General features: G+C 41.5%; 1 protein-coding gene across 4 annotated transcripts in view; it reads right to left on the bottom strand.

Annotated features, from left to right (window-relative positions):
• The window catches only part of per2 (period circadian clock 2), a 45671-nt gene that overhangs the window by 9971 nt on the left and 23122 nt on the right, over positions 1 to 12578 (bottom strand). For 3 of the 4 annotated variants that reach the window (XM_034182668.1, XM_034182671.1, XM_034182670.1), the window contains exons 8-17: positions 7276 to 7418; positions 5414 to 5492; positions 5147 to 5253; positions 4911 to 5064; positions 4711 to 4825; positions 3228 to 3377; positions 2684 to 2789; positions 2404 to 2584; positions 2183 to 2301; positions 1859 to 2065 (exon numbers count right to left, since the gene is read on the bottom strand). In XM_034182668.1, the coding sequence (XP_034038559.1) occupies positions 1859 to 2065; positions 2183 to 2301; positions 2404 to 2584; positions 2684 to 2789; positions 3228 to 3377; positions 4711 to 4825; positions 4911 to 5064; positions 5147 to 5253; positions 5414 to 5492; positions 7276 to 7418 (1361 nt within the window). The remainder of the gene's footprint in view (positions 1 to 1858; positions 2066 to 2182; positions 2302 to 2403; positions 2585 to 2683; positions 2790 to 3227; positions 3378 to 4710; positions 4826 to 4910; positions 5065 to 5146; positions 5254 to 5413; positions 5493 to 7275; positions 7419 to 12578) is intronic. The other variant, XM_034182669.1, reaches the window with a different exon arrangement.

Below are 12578 nucleotides of genomic sequence, written 5' to 3'. Positions count from 1 at the left end.
AGTAAAATATCAATAACATACCTTATAGTAAAAAGCCACACATTCTTGTGTAAATTCCTGTAAATCCACTCAAAGCCACAGTGTCTTTTTTCCCATGAAAAAAGTCTACATTAATAAAAACTAATTTACATTGTTGTGTAAATTCATGTAGCCTCAATTCATTCAAAGCCACAATGTCTTTTTTTTCAATGAAAGTCTAGATTCATGAAAGAAAAAAGGCACATAATCTTTTCTGAAATCCTGTTTGAACAGCACAATGTTTATTTTCCAGAGAGAAAAAAAAAATCTTACCAGTTCGCTGTTCCCGTTTATCTTTCAGGTGTGTTCATGAAGCCAGCAACAATTCCACGGATTCTTGTCCTTATCACACTTTTTCAAACCGTCTTTCTCACCATCTTCGCTGTGTCTGATGTAGCTCCGTGACACAGACATGGTGCAAAATTCTTTTTAAAAACTTTAAAGTTCTAAAAGTGTGCGATGTCCACATGCTACGTTTAGATAAGCTTCGCACAGGAGCCACACAGTGTCACCGCAGCAACCAACCAGTCCCACTTTACGACAACTGTCGTAACAGCCAGGCTTTGAGTGGCATTTTTCCTCTGTGAATCTCTGCGGATCCGAGGAAACTGATATGTATTTGTAACACACAGATCAGTGTCCGCGGACTTATAAAACTTGCATGATGTCACAAAAAAGAAACGTGTTGCGATAGGCATTTTAAAAAGTCAGTGATGATGACAATTACAGAGTATAAATAACACTAACACCCCCCCACCCCCCAATGAAATCCGCGGAATTCCTCGAATCTGTGGAGTTTTCACAGCCCTGCATTAGCCTTGTATGGAATTGAGAACAGGTAGTGGTCCAATTTTGGGACCAGTGGGAACTAGAGGGCTGCATTTGCGTTGGGTCCCGCTAGGTCCCGTGGGACCCAACGCAAAACTTGCGGGAGCGGTCAGAACTTTCTTGTGGGTCGGAGCTGGCGGCTACAAATAAATACTGCAGGAAAAGAAGCAACAAGATGTCTCAGTCAACAAAGGAGAATAGTGTAAAGTATGCGTGCCCACACGCTACTTTCATCTTAAATAATCTAACAGGAGCAGCAGACATTACAGGAGCGAACAGAGAGAGAGACACAGACACAGTGCAGTGAGTCTGCCTCTCTCTGTGTAACAGCATAGCGAGTTACTGAACTGTCACATGAAACTGTCTTTAAACTGAAAACAACCAAATAGTAACACTATTCCTGATCAGTGTGTCAAAAGACATACAGGCCAGGGATTCAATGAAACAAACAATATCATGAATTTCTTTATTAATAGCCTAAATGACCTGTTTTCTCTTGCGGGACGGGAGAATACACAAAATCAATGCATCTCTATAATTGTGCACTCAGAGTTTCGCAGGTGCAGGCAGGACTGGACACACCCATTGTGGGAGCGGGTGGGACTGTAACTCACATGTTGCAGGTGCAGCAGGAATGGTCAGAATTTCAGCAGGAGCAGGCGGGACCAGCATGAAGAATATAGTCCTGCGCAGGGCTCTAGTGGGAACTGCCTTACTACCATGTTACCCTCATGCCATACTTGATTCTCATAGTCAGAAATGTAATAGTGGCTCCTAGTGTCATGAAATGGCATTAACATTAAAATTTAAAAAACCCCAGACAAAGTAAAAAGATCTCCAAAACCTAATGGCAAACTTACCCTTAGACAAATCAAACTTTCTACACATCCCAAGTCACCATACGCATAGTGAAACAAACAAATAGGGTGATCCTAAATACCTTTGTCCCCAGAAAACTATGTTCTGTAAAAGAAAAACCATGGTAGGGGGGTTCAAACTGATGAACACGTACCTGACTCTGGTTGAAGTTTCTTGTCCCCAACATGCACAATGGTACTGCTGTAGCTACACAGGCTGGTTATGGACACCACACTTTCCGGTTTGTTGGGTACAGGTAGTGGCAGTGAAGCGCCTACCACTGCTGTCGCTGCCTCGCTGGATTTTTTGTCTTGATCGTCCAACACAGCGAGAGCAGTTGGATCTTTCAACAAAGGAGGTTCTGCCAAAAACATCAGAAAACATTTTAGAGCATGAAGATTTAAGATCGAACAAGATCATTGAACTGGAAGAACGCATCGGTTTGAATTTTGTAAGGACCCATAACAGTGAAACGTACCTTCTGACACCTGCATGCGGTTGGGACCCTTCTTGTCCTCTGAGTTGGAGGACGTGGTGATGGAGGAAGACTGGCACTTTCTCTTCATTGTGTTGGGAACATTACAGCTCTCCAGATACCTTAAATCAGGACAACACACTCATCACTTACTGGACTTTTATAACCTTGAGAGAACCAGCCGTTAGTGTTTCATTAAGTCGTGTTGATATTTCACTTCGTACCTGATGACGCTGTCCAGACAGCTGATCTGCTGGTACGAGTACATGCTCTGATCATTAAAGGTCAGCTCCTCCTGGATGGAAGAACGACTCTCTTCCACAGCCGTCCCCGTCTCCCTCCAGTTGTGAGGTACAGCTGAGTCTTTGGGGCGCACCACAACTGGACTCTTGTGAAACAAGTCTACTGGAAAGAGACCAGGTATTAGGGACAGAGTTCGTCCATTTACAGTTTTCTTTTTTCCTAATCTTCACAGACACGTGGGTGACCGTCTTTTGGACTTACTGCCGCTGCCTCTCTTGTTATGGGGTTTGGTGGCAGAAGCCAAGGAGACCTGATGCTCCTGGTTCTTCTGAAGGTGAATTCCTTTACAGATTTCCTGAAATGTTCTCTGTGAAAAAGACAGAAGACATAAGACCTTGGCTCTTTACATGTAAGCGAAGGGTGCAAAGGAGTAGTAATTTTTCTTTTAATTAATCCTGAGTGTGTTTTGGGTATAACATATATTAAACCAATCAGTCAAGATGCAACCTAGTGCATTGATATTTAGATGATGGACTCAAGTGAGAGGTTTTCTGGCAAGGAAACCAATGTGCATCCAGTACCTCAAAGCCCTCAACCAGATGTGATTTTAAGATTTTTTTTTATGTATGAAACTGTTTACATTGGATGTATCAGATATTTTGTTCCAAGTCTATAATGAGAATGACAGCACACTGATATAGTATACTGTTACTGTTGTTATTTTATTACTGTAGTCTTTATATTCTTATACATCATGATCATGTGGGATGGAAACACGTACTGTCAGGATTTGCCTTTTACTCACCGGTCTGGACTTGCAGCCTGCCTCCTCCTGCTCTTCTGGTCTCATCTTGCTCCTGATGCAGTCCAGGCTCTCACTGGAGGAGCTCATACTCAGAATGTGTTCATTGGTGTTCAGGCTGCAGTAGCCATCGGGCCCTGAGCTATGAACCGGCTGAATACAGACACAAGAAGGGAAGAAATACAGGGGAAATTATTTAATTTTACCTAAATATTTGTCTACTTTCCATGTTAGAGCTTAAAGGGATGACCAGTGATAAGCAAGAGTGGGTATAAAGGTGGGTGCAAGCTACAAAATGCTAGATGTTGCTATGCCAGTTGGATTAATAAGTGAATTTTGCATCCTTTAAAATCTGTTGCATAAGAGTTGTGTACATTCACCACCGTACATGGCTGTACACATAAGTACTCCAAGCTACCCTTTAAAATGGACTTCATGTGCAAATTCCTGAATGACTGGAAGAACACAGACCCATCACCTGCAGTAGTTTTTAAGGTAAATTAAAAACTGTTCAGTATGCATTTGATTGGAAATTTGGTTTGGGCCATTTGAGTGTTATTAGTGCTTGCGAAGGAAAGTTTTTAAATCAGTACTGGCGCCACTGCCAATTCTGCTAATTGGATCAATTCTTTACTGATAACCTTATAGAGTCCTTATCAATTTCCTATGGGAAAAAATGTAGGCCTATACAAGTATTCAATTTCTTTCATTGGCTCTTGTAATGAGGAATGGATAACATTTGAGGCGTATGATTTTGATAGAGTGAAATATGTGGAACCGGTTCTTAATTCACGTCCCGAGTGTTTGCAATGTGTTTTTGTATCAAATCACAGGTTTGTACTCATTTTAAATTTGTATTATCTGCAGTCTACATTTTGTTACAAAACAAGTTTAAAGGTGTGAAAAATTAACACAACCCTTGTTTGGCCACCTGCCCCAGTTGGAAGAAGGAAGGAATGTAGCATAAAATTAATGGCCAAACCACTGTCATTATCCTGGCCGCCAGCAAAGCGGCGTCAACACGGTATTTTTTTCACTGGAGTGAGTGTGTGTGTGTGTGTGTGTATGGATACAACTCATAAATGGCTGGATGAATTTCTTTCATATTTGGTTGAACTATTCCTTGGATTGATATCTACAGGTGATTAGATTTTGGAGTAATTTGGTCATAGGTCAACGTCAAAGAAAACAGGGCCTGAAAAACAGCTTTTTTTGTATATCTCAACAATCAAGAAGCCTAGATGGATGATCTAAAGCATATATTGATCAGCAAAATATTTGTGATTGATTAGTATGAATGACTTCAAAATGAAGTCACACAGATGTCATAGGATGAAGTCATACATAGTCAAAAACACCATTACAGATGTGTATTAGATGTGTATTTTAGAGTGAGCAGGGTATACATCAGCCCTCTAATACCCTTCATTCATGTTTAGTTTTTTTTGCAAAATGTTTGAGCCCAAAGGTTTATCCTTGGTCTCACCTGGAGCAGGAGTTGACGGATCTGCTCAGTAATGTCCTGGATGTCAGAGTCTGTCGCCTTCATCTCACTTAGAGTGGAGATCGGAGCCACAAAAATGTCCTCATTCACCGGACCCCTGAGGAACATAATGATGATACCTCAACACCTTACTGAGATAAGTCCGACTGTGCTCCCTCTAGGTTTTCTGGAGAGGAACTCACATTCTGACTTTGTGTCTCCCAATTACAAAGGAGACTTTGCGGCTCCAGGGGTTGACAAAACTGGACCAGCTGGTGTCGAGGATGATGTATTCTCCGTTTTGTGCACAGAAGCGCAGAGACGAGTGGTCAAACGGCTGCCCCGCGTACTGAAGGACTGCAGAGAAACGTGCAGACACAGACAGGTCACGACGGCTTTCTTGCACTCACACAAATTCCTTTGATTTTTGTGCACTCACTCTTTCTGTGAATAGCCAGCATGACTGGTCGGTCATTAGGATGGAGGTGGAGGAGAACCTGGGTGCCGATCAGGTCCTGGGGGAGGTACCCGAGGAGCGGAACAGCTCTGATACACATAGAATAAATGACACATACTGTAACTCTGCAGCAGCATCACATCTTAAAAAAAAAAAAAAAAAAAAAAAGAGTAAATCTCTCCGGAAATTTGGGATTTTAAAAATGATTGTGTCTTGAGGTTCACACTACAGATTCCCACCATAACTCACCTTTCATCTATATCCTGGAACACACAACTTGGAGTGTGTGTGGTGGTGAAGATACGCTTGTCTGTTGGGATTCTTGGTGCTTTATGGAGAAAAAAAAAATTGTTTAGCTCCAATGCAACTGGGACAAGTTTATTTTCTTCAGAAACAAAGTTTATTCAATCAATCAATCAATTTTTTTTTATATAGCGCCAAATCACAACAAACAGTTGCCCCAAGGCGCTTTATATTGTAAGGCAAGGCCATACAATAATTATGTAAAACCCCAACGGTCAAAACGACCCACTGTGAGCAAGCACTTGGCTACAGTGGGAAGGAAAAACTCCCTTTTAACAGGAAGAAACCTCCAGCAGAACCAGGCTCAGGGAGGGGCAGTCTTCTGCTGGGACTGGTTGGGGCTGAGGGAGAACTTTAGTCCTTAATAATAATTTTATTATTAAGGACTTAATTTATAATAAACTTTAGTTATTATAAAATTATGTTACATCAATGGTTTCTGTGTAGGCTCTCAGTTGTCCAGGTGGTTTCCATAGTAGAGGTTGCTTGACGTGAGGATGTTTCGCTTCAAATCGCAGAAGCTTCCTCAGCTAAACTTCTTGCTCTGGTAGTCTGACTTCCGTCTTAACTCTTGTAGAGAAGAATAAAACAGAAGCCAACAAAAGCTGGAGTTTTTAACTTAACCAGACCCCTCCTACCGAGAGGCCGACTGCTATAGGCTAGTGACTAAATAATAGCTCTAATTAGCACCTATTGTGCTCTAGTTAGCACCCTCCTAATGACAGGACAGCTGTCCCTCCTAATGATGGGACGGAAGTCTCTCCTGATGGCTCCCTTGACGACTCTCCTGATGATGTGAATGACTCATTACCATGAACAAAAGACTGAAACTGCTTTGACCTGAGTACCCCATTGTAAACAGGGGACAAAGCGTGTCTGAGACCCCCTCCCCGGTTAAGGCTGGGTTTCAACTGTTTTACAAAGAATGCTTCCTTGACACCTCTCTCAAACCATTTCTTCTCTCTGGCTAAGATTTTAACTTCCTTGTCCTCAAACGTGTGGTTAGTGTCTTTCAGGTGGAGGGGGAGGGGGTCTCAGACACGCTTTGTCCCCTGTTTACAATGGGGTACTCAGGTCAAAGCAGTTTCAGTCTTTTGTTCATGGTAATGAGTCATTCACGTCATCAGGAGAGTCGTCAAGGGAGCCATCAGGAGAGACTTCTGTCCCATCATTAGGAGGGTGCTAACAAGAGCACAATAGGAAATGGTTTGAGAGAGGGGTGAAGGAGGCATTTTATGTGAAACAGTTGAAACCCAGCCTTAACCGGGGTCTGAGACACGCTTTGTCCCCTGTTTACAATGGGGTACTCAGGTCAAAGGAGTTTCAGTCTTTTGTTCATGGTAATGAGTCATTCACATCATCAGGAGAGTCGTCAGTCCCATCGTTAGGAGGGTCAGCTGCCCTGTCATTAGGAGGGTGCTAACTAAAGCACAATAGGTGCTAATTAGAGCTATTGTTTAGTCACTAGCCTGCAGCAGTCGGCCTCTCGGTAGGAGGGGTCTGGTTAGGTTAAAAACTCCAGCTTTTGTTGGCTTCTGTTTTATTCTTCTCTACAAGAGTCAAGACGGAAGTCAGACTACCAGAGCAAGAATTTTAGCTGAGGAAGCTTCTGCGATTTGAAGCGAAACATCCTCACGTCAAGCAGCCCAGTCCAGTCGAAGATTCAAGCTTCTCTACTACATCAATGGTGCCACTTCAACTCGTAATTCATACTGACAAATTAAGATCAATCATGCATTTGACCTTCTGCTCCATGGGAAGGTTTTGTTCTCCCAAACCTGTGTTACCATATTTTATAAAGTCCTCACCATCATAACCTGAGTGAACCCTCTCAGCCAGGAGGAGGCAGCAGAACTGGTCCTCAGAATGCACAGAGTCCTGGACTTTCATCAGGTAGGGCGTCATGCGGAATGGGTAGTAGTGTAGGTCGCCCTCACACTCTTTACCCCCACTGGACAAAAGATTAAAAACAACACAAAACAGTCAAACAAACCCAACTCACACCAGAATGTTCTGATCTCATACAACAATTGACAAATAATATCAAATCTCATCTGCATTTCACATCAATGGACACAAGGTGGCGATGTTGAACAATTTCATCCAAATGGTGACCATTTCTGCTTTCCTAAATGTCTCTCTTTACAAGGATGAAACAAGAGCAATTGGACATTTCTGACGTCTGCCAAGGGTTGACGAGCATGGAAATATAGACCTGGAATGGACATGCGCGCCTCAATCTATTAGTGTTGCTCAGGACAGGAAGTCACCATTACAAAGGGTGGAAATGTGCAGATCATCAATAATAAACTGACTGCTTTTTTTGCACTAGCGTCGCTATTTCTTAACGGATTTTAATAAATGTAGGCTTGTTTTAAAGCCCTTTGAAAGCTCTTTCTAATGCACCTATGCATGTGTGGGTGAAAAAAATCTTTCATGTAAAATGCAGAAATTTGGGGAAATTATGACAAACTGTGCTGCTTTTCTCTCTCTATTGTCATTATTTGTTAACAGATTTTAATAAAAGTAGGCTTGTTTTAAAGCCCTTTAATTGACCTTTCTAATGAACCCATACATGTCTGGATAGAAAAAAAAATGTTTTATGTAAAGTGTGGAAATTTGGGGAAAATATGCCATTCTGTTCATTTACTGTGATGGTTTTTTTCCTGACATCATAATTCTCCATGGATTTTTATGAATGAAACCTTGTAAGTTGTATTCAAGCTGATTAAAAGCTCTAACGAACCCATACATGCCTGGATAAAAAAAATCCTTATGTATTAAAATATAAATCTGAAGTATGCCTTGCCATTGTGCTCATTTACCTTGCTTTTTCCACTGTAATATTACTGCTAGTTTTTTAATGACAACATATATATGATTTTTACTAACATTTTATTACAAGTAGATATAAAGCCATTCAGAATTTATGACTTTTGACCCTCAGTCAGGGTAAAAAGTACCTCCTCCATCCCCCCCAACCACACTGTTAAAATTTAAATGCCGTCTGTGACCACCACGTACATATCATATTAAACAACTGCAAGTATATATACATAAATATATTTAAACATTTTTGTTTTCGTATTTGTATGCATGTGAACGCAGCTTAATGAAAAGAACTTACGGTCTTGAGTTATAGTCTCAGTATATTGATATTAAATTGCGACATAACGACTTTAAAATAGACATTTGCTTTACATAATTACATTAAGACTCTTGTACAGTGTCTTTGTAGTTGGTGCAGTTGATGGTGAAGCACTGGCTGCTCTTTTCCCCTCATTTCACTTCTGTTTAACTGGCTCAAGGTGCTCTCTCCACCCTTAGTAATGGCCGCCATGCGGCACGCCGCTAGTCACGTGACGTCCATTCCAGTCTCTAGTTCTATGTTGACGAGGACTCAAAGCAGATATGTGATTCACACTGTGACCCGGACTTTACCTGGATCCAGATTCTACAACACAATGCAATAATTGCAGACTGATCCAGAATGGTCTGACTGATCAAGATGTTGCACTGTGATATTTAATTCACAAGCTGAAACAAAATAGTGTCTTCCTGATCTTGGTTTAACATCATGATGTCGTATCCGTGAAGTAGTTTTGACATAATCCTTAAAAGTCCACAAAGTGAAATCCTGATCCAGATCACCTCCAAAATTTAATGGAGTCTTCCAAAGCTTAACACTAATATGTGGTGAAAATTTGGTGAAAATCAGTTCAATAGTTTTGACATAATCCTTCAATGCCTATATAAAGGGAAATCTTGATCCAGAATCTGGATCACCTCCAAAATTCAGTGGAGTCTTCCATGCCCTAATATCTATCTGTGGTGCAAATTTCATCAAAATCTGTGCAGTAGTTTTGACGTAATAATGCTAACAGACAGACAAATAAATAACCTCTGATGATTATTATGTCATTGGTGGACGTAATAATAATCATGATAACAGTTTGTCTTTTGGTGATCCCCAGTTGCGACGTAGTTGCGACGACGGTCACCACACACACATTAAGCAGGTTTTAAGATGTGCCTTAAAAAAAAAAAATCAAGTGTTTTGTCAACAGGCAATACTTTGTAACATAATCTTTGTTGGCAATGACAAAGGTCAAACGTTTCCTGTAAGTCTTCACCAGGTTTACACACACTCTAGCTGGTAATTTGGCCCATTCCTCCATGCAGATCTCTAGAGCAGTGATGTTTTGGGGCTGTCAGCGGGCAACACGGACTTTCAACTCCCTCAACAAATTTTCTATGGGGTTGAGGTCTGGAGACTGGCTAGGCCACTCCAGGACCTTGAAATGCTTTTTTACGGAGCCACTCCTTCATTGCCCGAGCTGTGTGTTTGGGATCATTGTCATGCTGGAAGACCCAGCCACGTTGCATCTTCAATGCTGTCACTGATGGAAGGAGGTTTTTGGCTTAAAATCTCACAATACATTTCCACGTTCATTCTTCCCTTAACACGGATCAGTCGTCCTGTCCCCTTTGGAGAAAAACAGTCCCAAAGCATGATGTTTCCACCCCCATGCTTCACAGTAGATATGGTGTTCTTGGAATGCAACTCAGCATTCTTCTTCCTCCAAACACGACGAGTTGAGTTTTTACCAAAATGTTCTATTTTGGTTTCATCTGGCCACATGATATTCTCCCAATCCTCTTCTGGATCATCCATATGCTCTCTGGCAAACTTCAGACGGGTCTGGACATGTACTGGCTTAAGCAGGGGGACACGCCTGGCACTGCAGGAGTTGAGTCCCTCTATGCGTAGTGTGTAGCCTTTGTTACTTTGGTCCCAACTCTCTGCAGGTCATTCATCAGGTCCCTCTGTGTAGTTCTGGGATTTTTGCTCATCGTTCTCATGATCATTTTGACCCCATGGGATGACATCTTGCGTGGAGCCCCAGATCGAAGGAGATTATCAATGGTCTTGTATGTCTTCCATTTTTTTTTTACAATTGCTCCCACAGTTGATTTATTCACACCAACCTGCTTGACTGTTGTAGATTGACTCTTCCCAGCGTGGTGCACATCTACAATTTTCTTCCTGGTGTCCTTCGACAGCTCTTTGGTCTTGGCCATGGTTGAGTTTGGAGTCTGACTGTTTGAGGCTGTGGACAGGTGTCTTTTATACAGATAACGAGTTCCAACAGATGCCATTAATACAGGTAACAGGTGGAGGACAGAAGAGCTTCTTAAAGAAGAAGTTACAGGTCTGTGAGAGCCAGAAATCTTGCTTGTTTGTGGGTGACCAGATACTTATTTTCCACCATAATTTACAAATAAATTCTTTAAAAATTCTACAATGTGATTTCCTGGAATATCTTTTCCTCATTTTGTCTCTCATAATTGAAGTGTACCTATGTTTAAAATTACAGACCTCTCTCATCTTTCTAAGTAGGAGAACTTGCACAATCAGGGACTGACTAAAGACTTTTTTACCCCACTGTACGTCGACCTGTGTTGACGACTGGATATTTTCTCTCAAAAATTCTTGAAAGGGTAGTTGTAAAACAGCTAACTGATCATCTGCAGAGGAATGGTCTATTTGAAGAGTTTCAGTCAGGTTTTAGAATTCATCATAGTACAGAAACAGCATTAGTGAAGGTTACAAATGATCTTCTTATGGCCTCGGACAGTGGACTCATCTCTGTGCTTGTTCTGTTAGACCTCAGTGCTGCTTTTGATACTGTTGACCATAAAATTTTATTACAGAGATTAGAGCATGCCATAGGTATTAAAGGCACTGCGCTGCGGTGGTTTGAATCATATTTGTCTAATAGATTACAATTTGTTCATGTAAATGGGGAATCTTCTTCACAGACTAAAGTTAATTATGGAGTTCCACAAGGTTCTGTGCCAGACCAATTTTATTTACTTTATACATGCTTCCCTTAGGCAGTATTATTAGACGGTATTGCTTAAATTTTCATTGTTACGCAGATGATACCCAGCTTTATCTATCCATGAAGCCAGAGGACACACACCAATTAGCTAAACTGCAGGATTGTCTTACAGACATAAAGACATGGATGACCTCTAATTTCCTGCTTTTAAACTCAGATAAAACTGAAGTTATTGTACTTGGCCCCACAAATCTTAGAAACATGGTGTCTAACCAGATCCTTACTCTGGATGGCATTACCCTGACCTCTAGTAATACTGTGAGAAATCTTGGAGTCATTTTTGATCAGGATATGTCATTCAAAGCGCATATTAAACAAATATGTAGGACTGCTTTTTTGCATTTACGCAGTATCTCTAAAATCAGAAAGGTCTTGTCTCAGAGTGATGCTGAAAAACTAATTCATGCATTTATTTCCTCTAGGCTGGACTATTGTAATTCATTATTATCAGGTTGTCCTAAAAGTTCCCTAAAAAGCCTTCAGTTAATTCAAAATGCTGCAGCTAGAGTACTGACGGGGACTAGAAGGAGAGAGCATATCTCACCCATATTGGCCTCTCTTCATTGGCTTCCTGTTAATTCTAGAATAGAATTTAAAATTCTTCTTCTTACTTATAAGGTTTTGAATAATCAGGTCCCATCTTATCTTAGGGACCTCGTAGTACCATATCACCCCAATAGAGCGCTTCGCTCTCAGACTGCAGGCTTACTTGTAGTTCCTAGGGTTTGTAAGAGTAGAATGGGAGGCAGAGCCTTCAGCTTTCAGGCTCCTCTCCTGTGGAACCAGCTCCCAATTCAGATCAGGGAGACAGACACCCTCTCTACTTTTAAGATTAGGCTTAAAACTTTCCTTTTTGCTAAAGCTTATAGTTAGGGCTGGATCAGGTGACCCTGAACCATCCCTTAGTTATGCTGCTATAGACGTAGACTGCTGGGGGTTCCCATGATGCACTGTTTCTTTCTCTTTTTGCTCTGTATGCACCACTCTGCATTTAATCATTAGTGATCGATCTCTGCTCCCCTCCACAGCATGTCTTTTTCTTGGTTCTCTCCCTCAGCCCCAACCAGTCCCAGCAGAAGACTGCCCCTCCCTGAGCCTGGTTCTGCTGGAGGTTTCTTCCTGTTAAAAGGGAGTTTTTCCTTCCCACTGTAGCCAAGTGCTTGCTCACAGGGGGTCGTTTTGACCGTTGGGGTTTTACATAATTA

Source organism: Thalassophryne amazonica, chromosome 12 (genome assembly GCF_902500255.1).
Source record: "Thalassophryne amazonica chromosome 12, fThaAma1.1, whole genome shotgun sequence".
In the NCBI taxonomy this organism is placed as follows: domain Eukaryota; kingdom Metazoa; phylum Chordata; class Actinopteri; order Batrachoidiformes; family Batrachoididae; genus Thalassophryne; species Thalassophryne amazonica.
Note: the sequence above shows the minus strand (reverse complement) of the source record. Positions and strands in the feature narration are given on the sequence as shown.